The sequence below is a fragment of the Silurus meridionalis genome, chromosome 11, assembly GCF_014805685.1.
Source record: "Silurus meridionalis isolate SWU-2019-XX chromosome 11, ASM1480568v1, whole genome shotgun sequence".
Taxonomy (NCBI): Eukaryota; Metazoa; Chordata; class Actinopteri; order Siluriformes; family Siluridae; genus Silurus; species Silurus meridionalis.
In genome coordinates, this window is record NC_060894.1 from 21,441,478 (window position 1) to 21,468,258 (window position 26,781).

At 38.1% G+C, this 26,781-nt stretch overlaps 3 protein-coding genes across 7 annotated transcripts; 2 read left to right on the plus strand and 1 right to left on the minus strand.

Annotated features, from left to right (window-relative positions):
• The first annotated feature begins 4,266 nt into the window (after window positions 1–4,266).
• Window positions 4,267–15,559, plus strand: rassf6 (Ras association domain family member 6). 2 transcript variants are annotated; one of them, XM_046861950.1, is made up of 12 exons: window positions 4,267–4,492; window positions 5,222–5,298; window positions 5,378–5,456; window positions 8,505–8,668; window positions 8,782–8,885; window positions 9,950–10,140; window positions 10,421–10,522; window positions 10,606–10,657; window positions 13,741–13,859; window positions 13,943–14,040; window positions 14,819–14,921; window positions 15,302–15,559. In XM_046861950.1, the coding sequence occupies exons 2-11, from the start codon at window positions 5,240–5,242 to the stop codon at window positions 14,892–14,894; spliced, it is 1,044 nt and encodes a 347-aa protein (XP_046717906.1). In that variant the 5' UTR covers window positions 4,267–4,492; window positions 5,222–5,239; the 3' UTR covers window positions 14,895–14,921; window positions 15,302–15,559. The 2 variants fall into 2 exon arrangements, with proteins under 2 accessions (XP_046717906.1, XP_046717905.1); XM_046861949.1 differs by having other exon boundaries at window positions 14,819–15,559.
• si:busm1-57f23.1 (uncharacterized protein LOC368621 homolog) lies at window positions 15,560–17,174 on the minus strand. Its single transcript, XM_046861951.1, has 4 exons — window positions 16,995–17,174; window positions 16,596–16,747; window positions 16,347–16,448; window positions 15,560–16,178 (listed from the first exon to the last, which is right to left on the minus strand). Exons 1-4 carry the CDS (start codon window positions 17,158–17,160, stop codon window positions 16,092–16,094), a joined length of 507 nt encoding a protein of 168 aa, XP_046717907.1. The 5' UTR covers window positions 17,161–17,174; the 3' UTR covers window positions 15,560–16,091.
• Window positions 17,175–19,404: 2,230 nt separating this feature from the next.
• On the plus strand, window positions 19,405–25,316 carry tmem267 (transmembrane protein 267). Of its 4 annotated transcripts, none has more exons than XM_046860770.1 (3): window positions 19,405–19,552; window positions 21,354–21,756; window positions 22,370–25,316. In XM_046860770.1, the coding sequence occupies exons 2-3, from the start codon at window positions 21,397–21,399 to the stop codon at window positions 22,703–22,705; spliced, it is 696 nt and encodes a 231-aa protein (XP_046716726.1). In that variant the 5' UTR covers window positions 19,405–19,552; window positions 21,354–21,396; the 3' UTR covers window positions 22,706–25,316. The 4 variants fall into 4 exon arrangements, with proteins under 4 accessions (XP_046716726.1, XP_046716727.1, XP_046716728.1 ...); XM_046860771.1 differs by having other exon boundaries at window positions 21,357–21,756; XM_046860772.1 differs by lacking the exon at window positions 19,405–19,552 and adding an exon at window positions 19,620–19,845.
• The last annotated feature ends 1,465 nt before the right edge of the window (window positions 25,317–26,781 follow it).

Consider the following 26,781-nt stretch of genomic DNA (forward strand, 5'->3'; position numbering starts at 1 on the left):
TCAGCAGACCGTCGGCGTGTAAAATACATCAACCCTGAATTGCTGTTGTCACACGCAGCATGATGATGGATCAACCAGGGGCCACAGATAAAAGCTTCCACCCACACGCAGATGTGAAAAAAAAGAAAACAAGCCTCGTTTCATCGGGGGCGTGCTGTTTTCAAGAAGCCATAACATAGACAAAAAAAGGCATAATCAAAATGACTTTGGGTGAAGATGATCATGAGGGAGGAAAGGGAGCTGTGAGGATGCAGAAAATGCAAATGAGTTTAAAAAGGAGACACTTTAAAAAAAAGACCTCGAAGCGCCGATTCTAATTCAGTCATGAATGCGGTAAAGGTTGATGACGGCGCTATTAACACGTTGTACCCGTATAGTCTTGTTAGCTCCTGAAATCTGCCAATGTACGTGCCAGCTACCGATTAGCTTAGCACAGCAGTCAAGGTTGCACACAGCTTTACATTGACTAGCGGCGTGTAAAACTGGCTGACGAAATCTTGGTTAACATTTTAAGTGGCGATAGTTACAAATTTTAGCATCTGACGCCTAAAAATACTGAAAATCACAAAGTCTGGAGAAAACTTATCGAAAGATCAGCAGAATAACTTGATTTGTCATAGCGAAATCTAATCCAGTAATGGTGCCGAGATGCCCACGTGATCGCCGGTATATGCTAATAAACACATCATAAAAAGCTTAATGTTACAAATGCTCCGAACAGCTGAAGGGCTTTCGCATGCGCTGTTCCGTCATGAACATTGACACATTGACAACGCACGATTATTACGGGGCTGTTGTGAGGAGCATTGTCATTCTGGCAAGCTCTCGTGATACTGCAACAAGAGATGAGCCATGGACACAATACCAGATTCCATAGCTGACTGAAATGGTAGCTGCTGGAGGACACCCGGGTTTTTTTTCGGTATGAGACGAAGGGACAGGGTAAGAATCCGGTTTTCTTGAATCGATCTTGCTTATTAAGTAATTATCTGTAGGGGTTAATATGAACGCACTGAAATGAGTTCACTGATCGTTTTAGTAACAGTTATGTTGCGAGGTCTTTAGACGAGGTCCTTAATGAGGTATACATGGATATTGTCCTCCTGTTATAAAACAATTAAACCCTTCTAACATAATCTTCTTTGGATCAACGCATTTATATTATATTGATAACAATATGTGATTTGAATAGCCATGAAAATCCAGTGGTTTAAAAATGTTACTAGATTAATCTAGTAATTAATTAATCCTACGTAGGGACGTATTAATTCACCCAAATGAGGATGGGTTCCCCTTGTGAGTCTGGTTCCTCTCAAGGTTTCTTCCTCATAACATCTAAGGGAGTTTTTCTTTGCTACAGTCGCCACGGCTGCTCATCAGGGACAAATACACATCGTTCATCTTAACTGTTGATTTCTGTAAAGCTGCTTTGAGACAATGTCTGTTGTGAAAAGCGCAATAGAAATAAACTTGACTTGACTTAGAAAAGCTCTCGAATAGAAAACCTTTTGACCACTAGTAAAGGGACCGACCCATTTCTGCCTGTAGCCTTTCAAATTCTAGGCTGGCTAGTCGGCTAATCAGCTAGCTAGCTAACATGTTCGTGTTGGTTTTGTTTTTGCCCTCATATCGAGGTTTATTATGTCTGCCAGACTAATATTAATTTAACCTTTGAGTTTTTTCGATGTGAGTTTTGGATGATTTGATGCATTTGGCCAGAAGGCCATGCTAGTCAAGCTAGCTAACCAGATCGTGAGTTTGTTACTATTCTGAATGTTTTATATCTCTGAAGATAAGTTTTATTTTATTATTTAGTATTTCCAGATCAATTCTAGATCCATTTTTTTAGTATAAGAAAAAAGACAATTGAACAATAAATAAATAAACTAGCCTGGCTTTTTTTTTCCGGAAAATATTGTGGGGCTCTTTCATTCCCTGCTCACAGAGGAAAAGGATGGGTCTGGATTGTTTTGGATGGGTTTAGATGTGTCTGGATGAGTTTGGATGGGTCTGGGTGGGTTTAAACATTCTGCTAATGTGAGTCTACTTTTGCAAAGAAATTCAGGGAAAAAAAAAAACAGGGTTATATAATTGGAGATGTGTCACGTCTCATTTAAACAATTGATTAACGCAAAACTCTACTGCCATCTGGTGTGTAGTCTGAGAACTGCATGTCCAAATGTTCACGTGTCTATCAAGAGTCTGCATATAGACTAATCAAATAAATAAACAGAGGCATATATACGTGATGGTGAATATACAGCATGCAGTCAGTTCACTGCAAAAAGGTTAATAGTTTTCTGAAACACTAATGTACTAGCAAATCTCATGTCAGCTCTGTGGTTTGTGTATGGATATTTTAGAAGTATGTAAATGTTGTATGCAAAAGTGTTGAACTGAAAGGGTTTCAAGTCATAGTAATTGGAGCTGGAAAATGCCGATGTCATGTCTGGAAAAAAACAAACTTGCAGCCAGTCATTTTAGTTTAGACAATATAAGGAAGTTTTTCGCTGCCACAGTCACCCCAGGCTTGCTCATTCAGGATGAATACACATTTTCTATAATTCTTTAATTCTGTTAAGCTGCTTTGCCACAATGTCATTTGTAAAAAAAGGTGACAGCCACGATACAGTGCTCCTGGAGGGTTAAGGGCCTTGCTCAAGGGCCCCAAGCTTGTCAATACCGGGGCTTGAACCCCCAACCTTCCGATCAGTAACCCAGAGCCTTAACCAGCCACTGAAGGCTGATATATTCATACTCAAAGCCACAAAGCACTTCATTGGAATTCATAGAAACTTTAAAATGATGGTTGTGGTATAGGTCCAGGCATTGGATTTTAGATCCGAAGGTTATGATATTAAATCCCAGCTACTCCAAAGTGCCAGTGCCGGGCCCCTGAGCAAGGCCCTTCACCCCATTACAGCTCTGTTGTTAAAATAAATGTAAGTCGTTCTGGATTAAAGAGTCAAAAGCCATAAATGTAAATGTAAAGGTGTGTGTGTGTGTGTGTGTGTGTGTGTGTGTGTGTGTGTGTGTGTTGAGAAAGAGCACAAAAATACCTCAGAAACAAGACAAAGGTTACAATACAAAGTCCATGTCTGTTTTGTATTCAGGGAGGGGCTTTTGTCCAGCGCATGACACTGTAAGATTTAAGGCAGATGGCTGCTCTTTATGCAGGCCAGCTGTTTAACATACTGCCAGAATACGGGGTCAGATTGCATACGCGACACTTCAAGGGCAACCGGACGATAAAAATGATGTATGCGGAAGTCACAGTGTTGATATCACGCCTTTGTTGTGTAAAGTGGATGACAGGTGTGGGGGAACTCCAGCCTTCAGGCTCAGCAGACCTTAAAAAGCAGAAGAAGAATTTTGGTCTTCCACTGATTCAGCTCTTTACACATTTGTTGTGTGGACAGTAACAAAGTGAATGTAATTGGTGACTGTTTTTAAGTAGTTTTTTTCATGTATCTGTACTTTTACTGAAGTGTTCTTATTTTGGGAGACTTTTACTGTAACTTCCCGACATTCCAAAGTCAAATAGTTTTGTAGTCGTTCCTTTTTATTTACGAGGATAAAAACATATCTGGTGAAACATGCAGTGAGTCACCAATCAGGATCGAGCGCACGCTCTGTTTTACACGTGTTCTGATCGACGCTTGGTGTATCTGCTGATCACCAACATACAGTTCAGTATCAGTTCAACAGAACATTTAGAGAGGAATAAATGATGAAGAAACTCCAGACTCGAACTCACCACAACACAAGTGACCTCGTTTACATGATTTTATTGACGTAGTTGAAAAGAAGGTTTTGTGTTCATGATCATTGTAATAGAAATCAATCAGTGTTTTTGAGTCATTAATATCATTCTATAATAGATCAGTGTGCTGAGAGTCACATTCGAGTCTTTTCACATCAACTGAGGTGATTAAGTGAAGAATCTTGTGATTAAAATGATAACAGGAACATTTATAGTTATAATTAATCAGTACTTTGGATACTTAAGTACATTTGAGGGCAAAAACTTTTGTACTTTTACTCAAGTGAAAGTTTAAAGAGACATTTTTACTGCAGGAATGTTTTACACTGTGAATCTCTACTGTAACTACATGGTTTGTTTACTTCGTCCAGTATAAATATACGAAAAAAAATCAGGTGTAATGTAAATGGAGTCTGACTGTCAGTGCAGAAAGGGTTAATCATACTTCTGTAGTGTAAGGTGAGAGGCACGTACCTATGGGTGTGTCCATAAATCCGCAAATTTCCAAGCTCTCTCAGAGCGCACAGTGGAGCAGTGACTCGGATCGAGTTACAACACAACACCATTTATTCACACCTGACTGGCATGCAGGTCTTGCTTCCTGTCCTCCTAATCTCACGCCATCTTTAATCTTCAGCCTCTGCTTTTACAGGCTGGAACGAGACTTTGCAGTGAAATGGCACTCGTTCCAGTTTGAGACGATTGACCCTGGAGCTGAGCTGGGGACAGGTGAGAGTTTATGTGCCTTTAGTACAGTCATGAGTCAGGGGTTTTAGTTGTGTAGTGTGTAACGTGTGCAGGAATCTGACAGGGGTCTCGAACCTGATCAAACTTCAATGGTTTATCATTCTGGAAGTTTAAGAAGAACTTCCCATTGGTTATACAACTACAAAGACTTGGTTATTTCTCATTTGTGGCTCGGTAAATAACCAAAACAATAATATTGCTGGTATCTTTTCCTTTGCTCGTGTTACTATAATCTTTTTTCGATTGGATCCATCCTCCAATCACGGCGCACACTGATGCACTCACAAAACTAGAGTAGATCATATAACCGTCAAACCGAAAGTACAACCATGCAATCATTATTTACACTCAGACTCTTTTTTCAGATTAAAACACCGAATCTACAACAACCTATTGGCTCCTTAGATACGAACACAACATATTGGATTAGCCATAAGTCAAATAACAGAGATTCCAATCCTGACAGGACAAGTTTGGACACAGTGATTTAGGAAATCAATGGCGTGTGCCAGTAACAACTTTCTAAATCTATCAACAGTGGAGCGACTGACTTTACAAACTGCAGACTCTGCAGTATTTTAGGACTCGTGTGTGTGTGTGTGTGTGTGTGTGTGTGTGTGTGTGTGTGTGTGTGTGTTTGTGTGTTTGTCTATATATAAAGCAAATGAGTGGCTTGGATTTTTTTTTAAATGGGAAAAATGTTTTTGGCAGAACGGCCTGGTTTTAGAAATGTCCACCTCTCAGCCACGCATGCTCATCCACGTCGGGGATGGAAGAACTTTCTCAAGGTTCGTGACAGACAGATTTATTCTCTTGTCTATTGTGTCTTATCATATTATAATATAATAATAACCATTTCACACGCAGGACAAGATTTCTGTCTCTACTCAACACCTATAACTGCTTTCTGAAGGACAAGACTCATCTGCAGCTCAGTGTCAATGAGGTCAGTACTGCAGAAAAGATTTGTTTTCATAGCATCGTTTTTTAAAGCACGGCGTTGTTTCTTTTTCACTCACATCAAATCAGAGGTTTTATAGTAATGACTTGCACACTGGTATGGCAGCCGCTTGACAAACTGGTCAATAGAATTGCCGATGTAGTGAAGCTTTCTATATGGAGATGCTCATTTCGCATGTTTGGAAGAGGCCCAAGGAGATTCAGAGGAAAACTCTCTGCAACATTACAAAAAAAACACTGCAGGAAAGAGAAATAAAATAGGGAAAAGCAGGTTCTATGATATCAGGCTCATCATTAATTTTATTAAATGCATTAAACTTTAAACAGCCAAAATAATGCAATCAAAAAAGTATTATACAATATTAGGGCTTCAAAAAATACAAAAATAAATCCCAATCTATTAGATCATTATTTACTGAACAGTCTTCATTCTCCTGCTTATGCCTGAGAATTAATCAGCTTCTGGTTTTCCTTCAATTGAAATACTTCAAATATCATGTAGTCACTTGTGCACATCAAAAAAAAAAAAGCAATTGTTCAGTTTCATGGAACAAATTAACCAAATTTTGTGCATTCGTTTAATTGATTGCGTACGAGTGTCTGCTGTTTCCTACATTATCAATCGTTTATCTTTATGTTGATCAAAATATATTATACTGGTTTCACCGAAATAGTTTTAACCCCCAAAAACATCTCGTTTTTTAATCAGTTCATTGCGAACGTCATTAAATGCAAAATAATTAAACCAGAATCTGTCAAGCTTCAATTTCTATTACAATTTCTTTTTGTAATTGACTTGATGAATCGTGCAGATGAATCTTAAATGTCACTAATGAAGGCGTGTGAACGGCGTCAGATCGACCAATGATCGACTGGTTCTCTAAAACAGGTTAAAGGTGAATCATGTGAACCTTCAGACGGAGTAAAACACAGAATTACAATTTGTGAAAATGGATGAACATCCAGGAAACGAGCGAACACTAATACAGTACAGTAAAAGTGCGAATCCTGTTTGGGCTGTTGCAATCGATATCCCACTGTAATGTTTACATTTGTGTTGCTGAAATTTATAGATGTACAGAAGAAATTCAGTCTTGTGCTTCTTCAATCACTGTGATCCAAACCGTAGTTGACACCAGGAAACACTGAAACCGTGCGCTTGTGATTCCACTGGGAATGAGATGTTCATTGACACGAATTCTTACTATTTAGAGATGAAATAAGGATTTTGCAAGTAATCCAATGTGTTGTGCTGTTTGTACTAATTGTTTTGAGAAATTTAGAATGATTTGACAAGTGCTCCAAAGCAACTGAGAAAAACATTAATGCTGAACGTGAATGTGAAATGATCCCCGCGAGATTTCAAGTCTCGGCTCGGCGCTTAACCTTGTGTTTTATTTGTTGTGTGTTTCTTGCTGCTAAGTAACTCAAATGGTACCTGGTGTGTATTTGCCTTTGGTTTTGCATTGCACTTTCACATCTTATAAAATGTATTATTGTGGAGATCTTAGCAACCAACTACACATTTATAACTCAACATCCTTAACTATCAAACCTGGCTAACTGGAAATGAATTCATATGAAGCAATAAAAACCCGACGCCTTCTGAAAGGAAAGAACATTCTCGAGTTACTTTCAACTGCTTTACTGTGCATTGAATGTTGCAGAACAAATTATGTTTATGTGCATCTCATTTATCACAAATAGCTTAACTTTCACATGCCAGCTATTATTTATTTATCTGATTAATATTTTGAACATGCCATTATTTGGCTAAAGAGGGGATGGAATTCATGCACATATTTGAAAGCCAGTAAAAATACCAACATTGAATTTTTCATGTCATAGAGACGAGCAGCTAAAACAGAAAATTATTCTTCTATTCATATAGAGTGAAAATATAACTGAGGCACAGACAGACAGACAGACAGACAGACAGACAGACAGACAGACAGACAGACAGACAGACAGATAGATAGATAGATAGATAGATAGATAGATAGATAGATAGATAGATAGATAGATAGCACCCGAGATTCCTCAGAAAGTAGATCTGTTGTCTCTTTTCTGTATACAACTTCAGAGTTGACCTTCCAGTCCATCTTGCTGTTGAGACACCAAATAATCTGTAGGCATCAACCAGCTCAACGTCCTGACCCATGATGGTAATGGACCTGGTTGTGGTCCACTCCTGTAATCCATCATCATCATCCCCTTGGTCTTGGCCACATTTAGAAGTTTTTAAAAGTGATTGAATTTGTCTTTATGACTTGCTTTCTCCCCAAATCATGTCTCATGCATGTTAAACTAGAAGAGCAAATAATGAAATGGTGAAATGATCAGCTACACTCCAAGAGGAAAATATTTTCACTCCTTGCGATGTAGCTTAACACCGAATTAGCATAATGTAATGGAGCTGTGTTTACTTCTAACCTAAAGCTAATATTTTTTGACATACCTCCAAAAGGCATAGATACTGTAGAAACCATTATATAGACAATATAAATAAAATGTAAATTCTAATGAAAGCTTTTCAGCAGGATCCACTCATACATTTAAACTAGCCAGCTAACTAACGTAAGCATTTAGCATTGTTTTGCTTTTTCTTGACATACTTTTAAAATGTCCTACTGATCATAAGCTATTAACCAAGCAACATAACACCAAAGTCTTACCCAAGAGACTTGGTATTTTGCAACTTTGGATACAAAGCAAGTCTAATAGTGGGATGGAGTATAGAATCTAAAAAGGCAAAATGCCACACACTTTATTTGTGCTAGTTTTTTGGAATCATTCTCTCTTTTCCATCTCTTGTTTGCCAGTATATTTTTGTCATGTGCACTTCATTATAATTTCCTCATGCCACAAGCCTCTAGCTTGGGTAAATTTCATTTTGCATGAAGTTGATTGTTCCTACAAACCACAAGAGGGTTTCCACTACACTCCTTGAGAGAGAGAGAGAGAGAGAGAGAGAGAGAGAGAGAGAGAGAGAACAGAGAACAGTCTGTTAATATGTCTCGTTCTGTTCCTGCAGAACCCTGCTGGTCGGGTGTTCCTCGAGGGATATCTGGTCATCTCTTGGGGTATGAAGAGACCAATCAGGCTCAAAATCCAAGATGAGAAACAGATGGCGGCATTAAACCGCTCCAAGTCTCAGGAACATTCTCCTGACCCAATCAGCCCACCTGGAAATAAGAGGTTACAGGAAGATACAGAAATTATTTAAATTTTACAGAACCTGTACAACCATCTTGACAATTCTTTGATTAATAATAAGAATTGTTGTGTGTATGTTTGTGTGCTTTCTTTAGGGGTATGACCCGATGGGGAGAATTTGACAACCTCAATCACATTGATGAATTAGAAGAAACCACTCAAGATGGATTAGAAACACTTGACAACAGTTGTTCTACAGGTGAAATTCCATTTCAAGATTTATTACCCAACTACAACCAACATTGGTTAAAAGTATTGACTTTTCCAGCCAAACGTTTTTCTTCCTAAAGCTTTTACATAAAGGAGGTGCACAACTGCATAGAATGCAGTAGAATTAAATTCATTAGAATTCAATTTCACTTTAACTAGGAGATCCAAACCTGATCCAGCAAGACCATGCCCCTTTGCACAAAGCCAGCTTCATGAACGTATGCTTTATATTGGTTTGGAGTGGAAGATCTTGAGTAGCCTTCTATAGACCTCTGACCTCTTCACCCCACACCTCAACCATATCAGTACCTGACTTTATTAACACCCTTGTGGCTGAAAGAACACATCTTTACAATTACTTTTATATATGAAATAAACAGCATCCAAAGACATTCTGGACAAATGTGCGCCTCCAAGTTTGTGGGACCAGTTTGGGGAAAAACCACATGGCTGGAAAAGTCAGGTGTCCTTATATTTTTGTTCATGGGTGTTATTCTCCTGTCTGTTTGTTTCATTAGTCTGTAGATAGTTAGAGCAAATATTTGGAATGTAATCAAATTGATGCTTATGGCAAATAGCAGAACTGAAAGTGTACAGAACTATTTATTTCATAATGAACTCTATATTGAAAGATAGAGAGATTTAAGAAGGGGATGATGGTTAAATTGAATTGCACAGAAGGACCATTTACCTTTTCCAAAGACAACATTTAAGGGCTAAGATTAAGGTTATTGTTGTGTATTAGCATATACAATAGAATTAAATGACAAAAATTGGTGACATTTTGATATGAAGGAACGGTTCCAGAAACACGCCATAGACCCTACATATTGCACTATTTAAACTTTATACCTACGAGTCCTGGGCCTGGATTTCAGTGTTATACAGTCACTATATGCTTCTCAAGCAGCAGATGACTGTAATCTTATATACAAGACTAATAACAGTGAGTGAAATGCACAATAACTACAAAGCACTGAATGGTATATCTTTTCCATTTCTAAAATTTCTGCGTGTACATTTGACACATTCGATTTTCATCTTCAAACCCAGACCACAGGCAGTACGAGAGCCAGACGCTGAGGGTGGCCCGAAATGAACCTGTCACAGAGAACTCCATCCTGTTCCGCACCATGAGTGACGCCTCTCTGGTGAAGAAAAGAGTGAAGACCAAAGGGGCAGAGGAAAGACAGAGCAACAGACAGCATCGCTTCTCCATTAACGGCCATTTCTATAACTATAAGGTCCGAGAATAATGACAGAGTAAATCTCGATTTTTATGACATTCAAAATGAAAAAAAAAAAAGCCAGCCACATGTTGTTCGAGCTTTTTCTCTATTGCTGATGATGTCCTTATAGTTCCCCCTCAAATCGAACAATCAGGACACAACACAATTTTAACATCTATAAAATGAGGATGAATTTATTATGGAAAAAAAAATTGTCCAATACTTTTCTGCAAATGTCAAATAAACGAATTAAGCATCCAATAAGCACGCAGTAAACCTCTAAATACTCTTTCAGACGTCGATATTTACTCCGTTCTATGGGACAGCCACAAACGTCCGCATAAACAGCACAATGAGGACACAGGAGGTCATCTGGCAGCTCCTAAATAAATTTAAGGTAACACCTTTGAAACTCAAATCAAATTAATTTCTACGAGCTGAAATAATGCAGACACCAGGTCCTGTTTTTTATCTTCGCAGATAGAAAACGATCCCAGTGAATTCGCCTTGTATTGTATCCATCAAAGCGGAGGTACGTGTGCTTTAAAGTGTCTTTGTATTGGATTGTTTCTGATGCGTAATACACACGGTTCCAGTTTGGAAATCTTGCCTGAAATGCCTGTGTTTACAGTTTTTTTCTCAGTTGCTTAGGAGCATTTTTTGAATCTTGCTTGATATTTGCAAATCAATGAGTGCATTTCTCAAAACTATTTGTACAAACTGCACAATTGGATCACGTGGAAAAGCCTACACTTTTCTCAAAATCTACTCAAAAGTGAGTAGTTGTGTCAATGAACATCTCGTTGCTATCGGAATCACTAGTCCTTTTGTCATCGTTCACAATTGAGATTGTCAAAATGTTTTTGAAACCGAGAGCTACTTCTTGGGTACCGATTAATCTGAAGGGCTACCAGTTTAATACACGCAGTTTTTACTTTAAATTGAATTAAAAAATTTGCTGAATTTACCTTGTATTATATGTTATTATTAATGATGAATGATATTCATCTATGTGAAGACACTGATCCTGTTAATGATTTCTCATAATAATTATTAACAATGATTTAACAAAGTAGGAAATTTGTAACATTTTTAGAAAAGGCCCGCAGGCTACTCATATGGTCCTTGCGGGCACCATGTTGATGACCCCTGCTCTAAATAATATTTTGCCTCAACATAAAAAACATCAATGCAACCATTTCCTTTCATCTTTATGAAAAAAAAACTTGATTTCAAATCCCAGCATCATTCATACCATGATGTCAATTCTGGGCTCTTCAGCAAGGCCTTTAACCCTCAGTGTATAAAAAGAGATAATTATAAGTTGTCCTGGATAAGAGCAAAACCCTAAAATGCACATTTTTATTGCTTTTAATGTAAGAAATTAGTATGTCATAATACAAGCAGTTCATGATTATGGGTTTTGTTCCTATGTAGTTATTTAAATCATTGGCCTTGTGTGTTATAAATTCTTCCTTTTACACCATCAGTATTTTTTGAGCTTCTTTATCGGTACGAACTCAGCGAACAAGCAGTTCATATTCTCTGTTCTTTCTCATGGCCAGAATTGAGTTGTTAAGGTAACAAGCTTGTGTTTGTTTATTCAGACAAGCTGGAGGCTACACTTCGTTTTAACAGCAGCTCTCCCAGAGGATTATCAGCGATGTTCAGATGATGTTCGGTGGCTTTACAGTACATTTCCCTTTTGTAAATAGCTACTGTTTGCTTTAGACTTAAGAGTGACGGCTGTAGCTGTGACATGCTGCTTATATTTTAGTGTCCATGAATTAATGTATTGAGGCCACGTTATATTTCTGACCACGAATTCTATTTTTTATTGAATTTACTTAACCCATGAAGTGAAATTAAAGCAGTGTAGCCACAGGAACCTAAGCATGACCAGTACTTTCAGTAAGTGCTTTATCCTGGAAAGGGGTTATGGTGGATTCCAAAATATGTTCTTGGGATATTGGGAATGAGATGGAAACAAACCCTGGATGGAATGCCAGGAAAGTCGTATCTCATCTCATGACCCCAACATGGTTATTCATTTGTGGGCTTGATCATATGCATCCACGCCTTTATGAAACAAATGATTACCTCATGTTTCCTCATTATGCCTGTACATCATTGCTGCTTCTTTATCACAAAAAAAAACAATTTTACTTATCAGTACCCAGAGTTTCCTCACGATTCTGCTTATTTCACTTTGGAGGAACTTCGTAATGGTCTAAGGCACTTATCTTAAACCCACATACATCCTGATGCTTCCTGGGTTGGTCAAATACATGGATGATAAGAAGAACAGCTTTGCACTGCACCAAGTCAAGTGAGCTTCAAAACATCTGTGTGCTTCTTTTCTATATAAATAATTGTCTTGCCAAGTTGAAAAAATGGTTGCCACGACCTAGAGTGATGGATGTTTTTTTGGAGCAGTATTGACCCAGTTTCTGGGATAAATGGGTTAAACAGAAGCACACCAAAATCAACATTAAACATTTGGTGGGAAAAATAACTTCGCCAAGGATCTTTTGGCAGTTCAGTCAGTCAGTAGCTTCTTGACGACCTGTACATCATCTGTGTGATCTGTAACTCTGTGTTATAACATTTTAAAAAGACCACCAAATTGTTAATTTATATGAAAAGGAATAATGGAAATGCTGTTTGATACTATTCAGTGTTGCATCAGTGTTTGCGATACATCTTGTGTAGCTTGTGGAAGTGGTAGCTTAGTGGTTAAGGCTCCGAGTTACTGATCAGAAGGTCACTCTTGGGGTCCTTAACCCTGTGTGCTCCAGGGCCGCTGTATCATGGACATCATTGGAATATGCAAAGAAATAGTTTTACTGTGCTGCAATGTACATGTGACTAAATCACCTTTCTTTTCCTCTACCAAGACATTTCCTTTCATGTTTATGTTCTTGTTTGATGTTTTTTCTTGTTTTTTATTTTTATTCTTGTTTGCTTATCGCCTGTTTGCGATTATTCCTACAAATTTGCCTGTTTGCATGAAAAGTTCTGCATCTAATTCAATTCATTTCTATTTGTGTAGCACGTTTAACAATGGACGTTGTCTCAAAGCAGCTTTACACAGATAATGTGGTAAGAAAGAATCAATATGTGTAGGTTTGTCACTAATGAGCGAACCGGTGGCGAAGAAAAACTCCCTTAGATGGTATGAGGAAGAAACCTTGAGAGGAATCCCACCCTCAACACTGAATGTTTTTTAATTACAGTTCCATCATTGTTGAGGATGAAGATGGGTTTCGTTTTGAGTCCGGTTCCTCTCACGGTTTCTTCTTCATGCCAGTGCAGGGAGTTTTTCCTGTACCCAGTCACCCCAGGCTGCTCCTCAGAGATAAATACACTATGATTCTAACATTCTGTAAAGCTGCTTCGAGACAATGTTCATTGTTAGAAGTGCTATATAAAGAAAATGGAATTGAATTGAATTTTTGTACATGTTTATATCCGTAATAAAACATTCTTTCTAAGCACTTGCATATGCCTCCACCATGGTGCATGCTTTCAGCGTGCACTTACTTACGTAACACTCTTTTTGTTTGTTCACATCTAAGCGATAAATAAAAACCCGCATGCACATGTATTTTAAAGAAAGGAAAAAGCTGGGAAACTCTGACCTTCCTCTCTGGGAGCGCTTTCTTCAAGGGCCATCCGAGGACATCATGAGAGTCTTCCTCATGGACACGGATGAACAAGAAGTTAGCATGGATGTGAGTGGATTTCTCAAATCCTCCAGTATTAAACGCCATTCACCTGATTATTGAACGCAAACTAACTGTTTTTTTCTTTTTAGGTAGCACAATATGTGAATTTAGAGCTTCCTATTCTTCAGCGAGTTCTGCGGAAACTACATGAGGACGAGAACAAAGAGATACAGCGTGTTGTCAACAAGTAAGTGGTACTGGAATAGATTTTGAGCGTTGATGTCTATGTAGCTGAAAGATGGTTGGGAGTAAATGAAATGGACAGTCTTCTCTCTTGTCTTCTCTGAGCGTAAATGTAGTGTTTGTGATTAAGGTTTCACTGTGGCCCTTTTCTCGACTGGTCATTCACAATGGGGTCAATATTCCCTTTAAACTGCACATCATTCAAAGCTGTGATTTGGACACAACAATCGGAACCAAACAGAATATAAAATTAAAGAGAACTGTGATATAAAAGAGTTTAAATGTGCCACGAGGATGGATTTGGATTGTAATTAATATAGATTAGAGATGGTTAGATTCATGCTTTGGCATAAAATTAGCAATGTGATGCATCAATTTAAAAAAGTTTGTATCACGATGTATAGTTTGGACTATAATTGTTAGTTAGAAGGTACTTAAGTAAATTGATGATTTGCAGTCTTTCTGAGCCAAGAGACTATCTGCACTATATAGAATGGAAGAGCATCATATTTTTTCCCATTGCATCACATCGCTTTCAATCGTATTGCTGTTGAATCGAATGGAAATGGATCATAACAAGGCTGAATCGTATCACATCACATCGCATCGCTAGCTGCTTCATGTGTTTTTAACATATGGTATCATTGGCCGATTCGAATCGCATCACCTTCGATTATGGAGGTGCACGTCTCTTGTATGAAGTGCATTTTTTTTTTCGACGTGGTGACTTCGTTAGGTTCATGAGAAAACAGTTATTAATCAGATCTTTGTTTCTCATGCAGGTACAGGCACGAGCACCATCTCCTAACACAATGCCTGAACTCGAAGATGACATTAAAGACTGAGACGACTGTATAAAAGTCCTAGAGGACTAAAAGTATGAAAGTGCGTTCCATTCGTTTCCAAAAGCACATTTATATTCGTTTTGAAGGGATTTTTTTTATTTTTTTATAAACTCTAATGTGAGCTGTCTAACTTTATAAGATTGTACTATATATATTCTATTAATGCATCTGTCTCAGTGTAATTTAAAATCTACTGGTTCAATTCTAAATATAATTAATAGGCATTAGTCTAAATAAGCACTAACGAGGGAAACATAGGAGACGGTATGACTTTAGGGTCTACTGAAAAATAAAACAATGTTGTGGCAGTAAATGAGTAATGAGGCTCCAGCTGGTGTGATACTGCAGGGCTTTGGCAGTTGTGCACTCAGTCTGCTGCTCTGAGTAAATGCTGAACACTGACACGTGACTCTTCCACAGAAGTTCCATCATCGTTACCACCGGCATCCGAATCCAAGTTTCCAGCTGAATGTTATGTGTTTATTAGTATGCACTTTTACATCTGTGGGCAAAGGCTTGTATTCCTCATGGTTTCGGGCCCAGAAAATTAAGAAATAAATGTATTTCTACAACAATAGAAACCCATTTAAAAAATTTATATTTACAATTAATATTGTCATATGCACGATTTGTATATATTCATTACTTGCATTCATTCAATACAGTGAGGAGAGTCTGTTTGATGATTTCTGTAATATATTTTTATTTAAATTTTCTGATGATATAATATGATAAAAGCAATAGTATTTTCTCAATTGCTAGAATAAAAAAAATATAAGCCCTTCTGAAGAGAGTTTTTCTGCTATAACATATTAATAATACACAGACGAGTGACAAAAAAAGAAAAGACGTCTAGACGTGTGATGTATATGATGATCTATTTAACTGACATAATTTGGCTCCATTTGTCCATTTATATGGAAGAGGAAAAGCAAAAGAATACAGCATTTTCTGACAAATCAATCAAAGAAGCATTCCCATTCACCAGCACCACCACCACCATCATCATCATCATCATCATCAACATCAAAACACCAATTGAGGAACTAGCTTTTATCGCTTTGGTGCTGTTCCACAGACTTGTAGAATCATTTCCAAAATCTGGAAGATCGTTATTTTCTTTTTTCACCTTCAATTAATCACTTGTCTGTATATCTTTAAACACTGTTCTTTTTCCTTCATGCCATTTTAAAAGTAATTTGCATTGAGATTATTTGTTGCAAGACATCGAATTCACTTTGTATTGGTCTTGGTCTTTCCTGGGGTCGAACTGAACATCGAACTTGCACTTGAGTCGCTAAAAACAAAACAAAAGTAAAACAATGTAAATAATGTGAATGATACAATAATGCTAATTAATAATGAGAATAACAATAATAATAAGAAAAAGCAGACAATAATTAAAATAACATGTAATAACCTGAACATTTTTATTATTTACAAAAAATTAAAATACAAAATATACCTTTTGAAGCATTTCACAGGAGTCCAGATCTCCATTCTCAGTTTTTAGGCACTTGGTCTTTCCTATGATTGTTTTGATCCTGTAATTTATCATATTACTGACCTGCAAGGTCAATACACACGATGCAATGAGCATTATTGAGACATGAAAATTAAAATACTGTACTATTTTCATAGAAACTGCACGAGTCCTGAGTCGATGTGCAGGCAAACTTTTTTAAAAACCAAAGAAACAGAAAATATTTGATACCTGAATTTTGGCAGATGTTACATCTACCATCTTAAAGTATTTCTTTGCCTTGGATTTCTTGTTAAAGTTCTCCAAACCCTTTCTGGCAGCATCTTGGACATCTTTCTGATTAGGACTGACTGAAGACCAGCCTCCCAAAGGCTGCACATGTTCTACAAATGGGCAAACATTTTGATATATTTAAACCAAGAATCAACCAACAAAAGCAAATCAAAAGTCTAACCTGAAATAAAAATGTGTTTTTTTTCCCACTTGTATAGTGTAGATATATTATTTACACATGCGGAATATTTGACTCATCTCAGCCAAGTATAAAATGACACCACTCATCGAACATGACCCTTTTCTGTGTTTTGTCACGTCACTGATAATAATTAACAAAGTTCTAAATCTACTCACGTACGACTATTGCTTCCTCCTCCACCGGGTCTTGACCATGAGTCCAGTGTAGAGCTGAGAGGACAGAAAGAAGCAGGACAAGGTACAGGTTCATGACTGGAGATGTGTGCTGTCTGAAGGTCTGAAGCAAGGAGAAGAACTGTGTGACTGTAAGGAAAAAAAACATCTGAAGTAGGGAATGTAGGACTGGGCTGACAGCACCACACCCATGCTAACAGAGTGGGTGGAGTGTGTGAGCTCTATAAGCTGTGTGTGTGTGTGTGTGTGTGTGTGTGTGTGTGTGTGTGTGTGTGTGTGTGTGTATGTATAAGTGTGTTCAAGCTGCAAGCTATGAGTCAGAGGACCACAAGCTCTTTGTGTGTTTTTATGTGTCTATAGCCTTGTGTGTACCTATAGTGAGTCATATATATATATATATATATATATATATATATATATATATATATATATATATATATATATATATAGACGTATATTCTTAGAAGACCTGGCTGATGTCGCTATGACAAAATTCTTTTTTTTTTTTATCAAAATTTCCTGCTGCACTTTCAAAGCTTGCTTTTGCCGTCAACGTGTGAAAATCAGATTTTTGAATTTGTGCCATTTGGCTGATGTCTTTAGCCAGAGCAATTCACAGTTATCTAAATAATCCTGGGTGCTGGGATTTGAACTTACAACCTTCTTATCAGTAATATAATCAAATATAGAGTGAAGGTGTAATAACTGTGATATAATAAAATGGCACATAATCATTTATATATCACTTCAGATTGTAAAATACAACAGGAATGTCGTGTTCATATTATGTTAGAAGAGCTCAGTATTACTTCTGGGTCTAATGTATGAAAATTATAAATGGGTATCATGCAAAAGCATATAATAATCTAATATATAATCAAATAATATAACATCTTGTAAATGCTATAAATGTAAATATAGATACATATCTGTTAACAACTGCAACTACAGATGAGCACATACACCTTTAAACCTCCATTCAGAATTCAACAGATGATCAGTGTGGTCTGGTTTTGGTGCTACTGTTTGTCAGCTTATGTAAAATGTTAGTCAGGTGATTATCACTGCTATTCAAACAGTTCACTCTGGGGGACAATATGGAAAGTGCTCCACAATGACACCTCTCTAACAGCGCATGAAGACAGTCACAAAACAAGCCATTGATGGTTAAACAAAGTATGCTGATGCACCTCTGATAGGTTTTTCCCCAATCCCATCATTCAGCGTTTCCTCGTTATTCCTCGTTTCCCACTGTTGCTTGCATTTACATATATGTAACAGCTATACCAGTGAAAGGCCATACATTTCACACCCAGGCCTTCAGTGTTGTTCTACCTGAATCAGTCCAACTCTTAATGCAATTATTATGATGCCTTGGTTATAGAAAGCATCAGTATTATAGAGAAATGTAGAAATCAGTAGAACAGAGCGCTGCATTACAGACAGGAATTTCATACAGTGAGAACGAATGTCATTACTAAAGCAAGAAACCCAATGAACACGATTCAACACGTCTCCTTTCACTGTAGCCGCATCTCCAGCAGAAGATTTTTTCCCCATGCATTACGGTTTTCCTGGGGATTTGAAATGAAGGCAAATTGTGTGCAGATTCTAGGCTTTGGAGTAAGCAAATCGTAATCTGATTGGTTAAAGCAACAGCTTCACGCAACATGAATTTGAGGCTACCGAGAGCCAGCGCTCTTTAGTTCTGCAGGCCTGAGGGTCACTGATGTGACGGCTGAAATCTAATTGGATAAAAACTCAGACGTAAAATTACACTGGTTTGCTCTGCAGCTTGGAGCAGCGCACCTGATAAAGACGCTGTGAAATTAAGAAAATAGACTGTTGGGAATAATTTTATACACATTCATGGACAAAAATATATTAAAACATGTCAGTGATTCTGAGATGGCACTATACTCATACACTATATTCCCTTATATATCCTTTATTCCTTTATTTTATATAAAAGGGTTCTACAATATACAGCTGTGGATGCTGATTTATGTTTTTTTTAATTAATTAATGTTTTTAAATTAATGAATTTATATATATATATATATATATATATATATATATATAGAGAGAGAGAGAGAGAGAGAGAGAGAGAGAGAGAGAGAGAGAATAAGGAATTCTTATTTATTCTCTCTCTCTATAGATAGATAGAGAGAGAGAGAGAGAGAGAGAGAGAGAGAGAATAATAACATAAATAAATTATATTATAAATAAAGAAATGATGATAAATAAGAATTCCTTATTCTCTCTCAGTCTCTCGCTCTAATGAAATAAATAAATACATTCATTTATTATATTATAAACAACAGAAATGATAATAAATAAGAATTCCTTTTTCCAAACATACTTCCGGGTTCGTCAGACCAATCAGAGCCATCGATCCCAAGGCCCCGCCCATTCGCTTAGCCGGGGAGATGTGAGGCGAATGTGTACCTGGCTGTAAACACACACACACACACACACTCACGCGAAGCAGGACGGCAGGAGGGAATTAGCCGGAGCGGCTAGAATGTTGTGACTTAACGGTATTTAAACATATAGTTATATACATATTTGTATTATTATTAAACGCTCCGTGAATCGAAACTGCTGACGCTGAATGAGAAGGGCGCATCGAGGAGGCTCCGGTCGCCTACGTTAGCCGGTTAGCTTCCTCGCTAGGCGCTTAGCACAGACCTCGTATTTATTTTCTAAAGAACTGAGAGTGAAAAATGACTATAATTCTATAATCCATAAATAAATACAGTGTTTCAGTTGTTTCAGACGGTTGTTTTAAGAAGGCAGCGCGTATTTTAGAGGGGAGCTTGCGGTATAGCAGGTGTGTGATGTAGGAGCTGAATCCGTACTTAAGTACTACGTAGTATAGTGGAGTAGTAGGATGCGCGCGAACAGGTGTGCACACTGCTGAGTGCGGTAGTGCGCGAGTGCGCATGCTCAGGTGGCGTGATTACAGGCTCGTGCTCTGCATTTAAACGTGTTTTACAGCTCGATACGATTTCTTATTGATGCACAATCTATAATGAACTGATAGAAATGCATTGTATTTTATTTCCTTTTATAATTGGGCAAAGGTTGCATGTAAAATTGCATTGGTATGCAAGGGTGCCAATAATTGTGACACACGTTATATCATCACAATCAAGAAATGAATTAATTACAAGAATACAAATCTATGGGAAATTCTCATACATATCCTATTTTTTCCAGGGAATTAAATTATACGATATCATGTATGCGGACAATAGAAATGTAGGGGAAATTCCCAATTAATACCCTTTTATTCAGGGATAGGAAAGAAATTATAATATTTAGATCTACTAGAAATAATGTATTAGATCCAAAACTCTAAATTCCTTCATAATATCCCTTTATGTATAATTTTAATGGATGCAGATCAACTAGAAATAAAAATGTATTAAATTCAAGAATCCAATTCCTCTGTATTGTACTTTTATTCAGCAATAGGATTTAATATATAGGATTATATATTGTCATTGATACACATCTACTAGAAACATTGACAGAAATATAGTGTATTTTCACGTCAATCCATTTAAAAAAGGGGTTTATGAGGAATAGAAAAGAAAGTGGACGTTTGTATCACTTAAGTATGCGAGTATTGACAGCATAAACTCCAGATGAGTTTTTATGATATTTTGTATGAGTGCCAGGATGTTGCTAAGAAGCCTGTGATCCGGCATGCTGATGACTACATCACTGAACTCGTCCCTATCTGATTCACTCAGTCTCATCATAATCACATCAGTTCCTGTGAATCCAGTTGACTTAATCAACCTTGAGATTCTCATTTTAAACCTCAGCTTCCATCTTCCACCAGAACTGAGTGTTTCCTTCGAAATAAAAAAAAGAGCTCCAGGGGGGAAAAAAGGCTGCTGGAATGAATCTTTTTCCTCGCCATGATTCACAGGCTCTTAAGCGCATAGCTGTCGAGCGTGACTCCATCAGTCGTGGGCTGTTGAGCTTCTTTCAGTCTGTCAGAACTTGAATGCTTATTTTTAGAGCACAGTGTTGCTCACATCCTGTCGCAGCCCTTTTTTTAGCTCGTCTTGTCAATCAGGTGCTTTACTGCCATTTTGATTGACACAGCTGCTTCATTTATTTAAAAAAAAAAAAAATATATATATATATATATATATATATATATATATATATATATATATATATATATTAGCGTACTGCAAAGCAAGACAGCCTGAATATTGCCACTGTGGATCCGGAGATTGTCGAAGGAATGTAATAAACAATACAGAAACACACGATGGAGATCACGCCTTAAGCTTTTTGTATTTCTGTGTTTCTTGTCAGCAGCAGAAGTGGTGTCTGAGCCCCGGTGTGACCCTGGTGGACGATGAGGGGTTTGCGCTCCAAGTCAGACTCCATGGCTGTACCGTTAAACTCTGCCGTGGAGACAGAGAAGGCGCAGGCGCTGCTGCAGACGTTCAGCACAGCATCTCTGCTGGCTAGCGCTGGCCTCGGTGCCTTCTGCTTCGTAGCTGACTCCATCTTGAGCTCGACCTTCATCCAGCAGCACTCGTGGCTCAGGGCCGTGCTGGACAACTCGGTCCATGCCGCAATCGCGCTCTGGTCTTGGGCCGTCGTCATTGGCCTGAGGAAGAAGAGCGACTTTTACGAAGTGCTGTTGGCTGGGTTCTTAGCCTCCGCCATCGACTTGGACCACTTCTACATGGCCGGATCACTGTCTCTTACAGTAAGTGATTTAACTCTTTAGAATGATCGAGGTTATGGTCGTTACAATGCTCAAGAAAATATTTGGAATAGCACATTGCTCATTACTATGAATAAATAAATGACCATTTATTTTGGAAATATACGTTATGATTTTACCGATGCCAGTAGCTCGGTTGGATCGTACTTGCCTGATTAATCAACCAATCGTTTTGGATTGAATCATGAAAATGTACTAAATGAAATGAATATAGATATAATAATTAATATTGAGGAAAATAAGACATGCATTCAAACAGAAACAAAAAAAGCAACACTTCAAATAAATTAAAATGGTTCCACATGTTTCATGTGCTTTTAGTGATTCGCCTCTAGAGGCTGCTCTCGTTCCGTATAACGCAACCCGGAAAAACTATCTCTGCCGATAGCGCCATTAATCAACACGCTGTTTGTTTTTACACACGAGACTGCGCGCTTCACTGAGAGCAATATATTTTTTTATTAATAAATACTTTCATGTTCATTTCATTTAGCACGTTGACTTGATTCAATAGTTTTTTTAAACAGTCTAGGACCCTCTCAGACTTTCTGCTGTGTGTGAGATGTGTGTATTTTTTATGTACTGTGTGTGTTAGGCGGCCCTAAACCTGCCACGGCGTCCTCTGCTGCACTGCTCCACGCTGGTCCCAGTGCTCTGCTTCTCACTGCGCTTGCTCATGTGGACGTGCAGGCTGAAGGACTCGTGGTGTTCGCTACCCTGGCTGCTTTTCATCTCTCTGGCATCTCACCACATACGAGACGGCGTGCGCCACGGCTTATGGCTGTGGCCCTTCGCCAACACGCCGCCCATCTCCTACTGGCTCTACGTCACCATCACTGCGACTCTCCCCCACCTCTGTTCAGTCCTCATGTACCTGACCGGCACCAGAGACATGATTTCGATTAAGCACGGCGTGGCCATCGACGTCTAAATCCCCCCTCCATAACGAATTACTGTTCTTCGATCCTCTCCCAGGAGAATTGTTTTGCACTGCAGTTGTGTGACCTTCTGGAGTTCAGCAGCAACTCGCTCACAACTGCACGTCCTCCTTTACCCTTTATGTAATTCAACCAGCTCATCAGGGGTCACTTTACTATCAGGGTTTACTGACTGCTCGAATTGGAACTCTTTATTAACTATGTCTAATTACAAAAAGAGACAAAAACGCTCTTTTATTGAAGGAATCTTTGCCATACTAAGCCCACTTGTCTGTGATATCTTTTCATCAGCATCCTTTATTTTATTTTTATATTTATTTTCAAATAAGCCATTTTTGACTGTGACCAAGTCAAATTTGTTCTGTGCTTTTTTTTAATGTTTTGGTCCAAAACTGAGACATAATTAACCAGGTTACATTGTGCTTCAACCTCAAGTTTCCTAAACAGCATTAGCTCCTAAACCCAATCAGAGCTCAAGCAACATCTGCCCATGTCAAGCATCATGCTGCCCCATATCCAGGAAAGTCCACAGATGCTGTAGTAGCCTTCAGGTGAACACAGATTCTGTCATTTGTGATCAAAACCCACCACCATCTTAATTTAGTTGCAAACAGGGTGGAAAATTTCCATGAAATTTCATCAGGAGGATTTTTGGAAATATTCCAAGTTGGGAATTAATGGGGATTAAGAAATTTTGGGATATTGCAAACGAGCTTGAATAATAAGCTGTTAGTCGTACAGTATGATGAAGATACTGTGATGAAGCCTGATGACCACTTTCAAGGAGCTGCAGGTCTTTGGAGTTAACTGAAGGAAGCTTTAGGAGGTTCATAAACACATCACCAAGAACCTGAATTTGATGCTACAGTGGGGTCAAGCTCACTGTCACTGGACAGATGATAGATCTTCAGTTTTAATTTTCAGTTGTCCAGCTTGGATTCTTGTTTTTGACTGAGTGAAGCCTGATGATCTGATGTATTGCTCCACCCCAAGATTTACCCGAGTAGCTTTTCTGCTCAGCATGGTTGTCAGCAGGTAGACAACTTCCTAATCCATAAAAAGGTTTACATTTGTCTGTGCGATATTTGCACATACATGCAAAAGAAATCAGATGCAAGATGAGCGATATTTGATCAAATCCATGCTTTAGGTTGAAACTGCGTGTAAAACCTGAGTGTTGCTTTTGTGTAAATGTGTTTCTGAGACGCTTCGTGTTCAAATAGTGTCTTATTTACAGCACAGTCTGAAGGTAAACGCTTAGACAATGCTGCTCAGTGGTTAAGGCTCGTAGTAACTTAACAGAAGGGCAGAGGTTCAAACCCTGGTATTGCCAAGCTGCCACTCTAACAAGGCCCCCCTTTAACCCTCTGTATCATGGCTGATCCTGCACTCTGACCCCGGCTTCCTAACATCACTGGGATATGTGTAGAAGACTTTCACTGAGTGTTCTTTCTTTTTGTCTACCTTCCTTACACAGTTCCTTTACTGATTGATCATCTCAAGAGCACATGCAGATTTGATTGTGGTCCAAATATTACTACATGCAGACTTTCTGTGAGAGGAGGAAGCTTGGGGTTGGGCAGTGATTCTGTAGAGTTTCATAGTCGACTTCTAGCTTTTTTTGCAGGCCGTTTTCTGCTTTTATTTGTTTTGTGTTTGAAGTCCATAAAGCTTGTGTCTATGAAAGTTTTGAGATGCGTTGAAGATTGTGGTTGGAGCTTAAATACCTAGCTATACTGACATGACCATTATATTCATATCTAAAATGTTTTATCATAAATAATGCTGAAAGCTGCTGAAGGTTATAATTGCAGTGTAGTGTAGCCCGAGGCCAAAACAACTGAAATCATTTCTGTCCAATTATTTCCAGAAACCGCATCATTCATCTCTGAGAGTTTATTCACGTTGAAACACAGTACTCACTTTATTCCATTAGTGTACCTTTGCCTATTTATAGTGTAATCTAAAAGTTTTTTTCTTCATCCTTTCTAGAACATTAACTGTAAATAAACATGTCTGTAGGCTACACTGGTACTGGAAAAAAAATGAGAAAGGAACAAATTCCATCCATGGATTATACACAAATTTTCTTCCTGTCTGATTCGTTTGTGTTCCTCCTTGTTTCTTGTTCTCTTTGTTTGTATTAACTGAATTTTTCTCGAGTGTAAACCATGTGAAAGAAATCTCTTTTTCCCCCCCTAAGTATCACAACAGAACCCAAGAACTCCAATTTTCCAAATGACGCAAATGTGGACTAAAGTGATCAATAAGTTGATATCTTTGTCCAGCAGGGGGCACCAGTGCACAACAAAAATAGTTTGTAAGTTTGCATACCGTTCTATTTCCATTGTGCGATTGTATTTTTAAATTGTTTTTGCAATTTTTATTTATGAATGTCGGTGTCATTGTTATAATTTATTATCGACAACAAAACGCGTGTTCTGTAGGAATAACCTTCAGCCGATCAGAGCACTGGTGACCACTGGACTACAGCCCACCAGGGCTTTGATGTCAGGCGACCAAAAAAAAAAAATCATGTGCACTCTTTCTATGTTAACACTGTGTGCAAGGATGATTTCAGGATTAAATCTGAGGAACATTCCAGTCTTGTGTTTAAAGTCCATTTATCCAAACTCATTGGTCGCGTTATCGCAAACGAGCCACTGCACTTTTAACAGTTGAGCTATATTATTATTATTATTATTATACTATTAAAAACTACACGCATGAACGCAGGCCCAGGCGATAAACACTTCATTGGGACTTATTCTAAAAATATTTCCTCAGTTCGGTCAAACAGCAATTGTTTGCAATCCTGTGTGGTGTTTGTAAATTAAATTGATTGTTGGCTTGCGGGTAAATGTTTCCTGGCGTCAGTACAACGTGAGAGTAATAGCGAAGGTATTTCCATCTCTCAGGCTTCTCTCCAAACAGCTCCACAGTGGGCCTGAGGAAGCACAAATGTAAAGATTTTTCTTTTTGCATTTTTAGGACGTGACCTCACATGCCTGAGTCTCTCATTAAAACAGTTTAAACGCTAAGGCGAGATTGTTAGTCTATTAATTAAATAATAAAAACCTAATAATGCCATGAGTCCAATGATTTGTTCGTGTAGAAATACTTTCCAGAAGCAATGCAACCGAACAATAATTAATCATTAATCAATCAATAATTAATCGTCTGAGCGATTATTGTGATAAAATAGTTTTTTATTCCACAAGAATATAAACAGAAGAGTAATAAACCAGCTTATATTGTACACAAAAGCAGAATATATGCCATACATTTACGATTTCTCTAGATCTTTTGTTTGCACACAAAACAGACCATTGCAAAAAACAAACAAAACACGGACAGTGACGTCATTATGTATGTAAGAACGGGGTGAGCTGATTTCATTTGACACAATATAGTCTTTTGTGGAATACTATTTCACATCAATCTTCATTACTTTCTTCTTTGTGATTGGCGGAGCGACATCTTCCCAATATAAACAACATCCGATGCCAGAAGATCAGAAAATTCACGCTTCGAATGAAGTTCAAACATGCATGCGCTTTCATCTGCCTGATCCGTGTTTGGACTGTGAGAAGCATTAGGGTTCCTCTTGGTCCAGAGAACTTGTGTGTGTGTGTGTGTGTGTGTGTGTGTGTGTGTGTGTGTGTGTGTGTGTATGATCTAATGCATTACATAACGTCAGATGGCACCTTGTACATGTAAATGCACATCAGAGTCAACTGTTGAGTCATGGTTAATAGTTCTATCAGGGGATTTCTAGGTTGAAAGTGCTAATTTTTAGAAGGTACGGTTTTGTGTGAGCCCATGATCATCATCATCTTCAGTGGAACGCTCATTCATAATTTATTTACTGAATATCAGCACTGCGTCTGCACTAAAAATGATAATTGACCCTGAAATTCAGTTCCTGTGTAATGGTTCAGTTTCACCTCTGCCACACCAGAGCAGGACTAAAGGGTCACAACTCTTTCCATGATGATTTTACATGCACGAATTTGGGAAAACGCTTTAATCTGAAGTTTCTTTCCCCGGCTTTACTGTCTAGCGTTCT

Bases quoted from the DNA above. Each gene is read 5' to 3' on its own strand.
- rassf6 (XM_046861949.1), top strand. From the start codon at position 5,240: ATGTCCACCTCTCAGCCACGCATGCTCATCCACGTCGGGGATGGAAGA. The intron at 5,299-5,377 runs GTTCGTGACAGA...TTTCACACGCAG, and splicing joins GATGGAAGAACTTTCTCAAG to GACAAGATTTCTGTCTCTAC. The intron at 13,860-13,942 runs GTGAGTGGATTT...TTTTCTTTTTAG, and splicing joins AACAAGAAGTTAGCATGGAT to GTAGCACAATATGTGAATTT.
- si:busm1-57f23.1 (XM_046861951.1), bottom strand. From the start codon at position 17,160: ATGTTTTTTTTCCTTACAGTCACACAGTTCTTCTCCTTGCTTCAGACC. The intron at 16,449-16,595 runs GTATCAAATATT...TTGACCTTGCAG, and splicing joins TAACATCTGCCAAAATTCAG to GTCAGTAATATGATAAATTA. The intron at 16,179-16,346 runs GTATATTTTGTA...TTTTGTTTTTAG, and splicing joins CCTGTGAAATGCTTCAAAAG to CGACTCAAGTGCAAGTTCGA.
- tmem267 (XM_046860770.1), top strand. From the start codon at position 21,397: ATGAGGGGTTTGCGCTCCAAGTCAGACTCCATGGCTGTACCGTTAAAC. The intron at 21,757-22,369 runs GTAAGTGATTTA...TGTGTGTGTTAG, and splicing joins CCGGATCACTGTCTCTTACA to GCGGCCCTAAACCTGCCACG.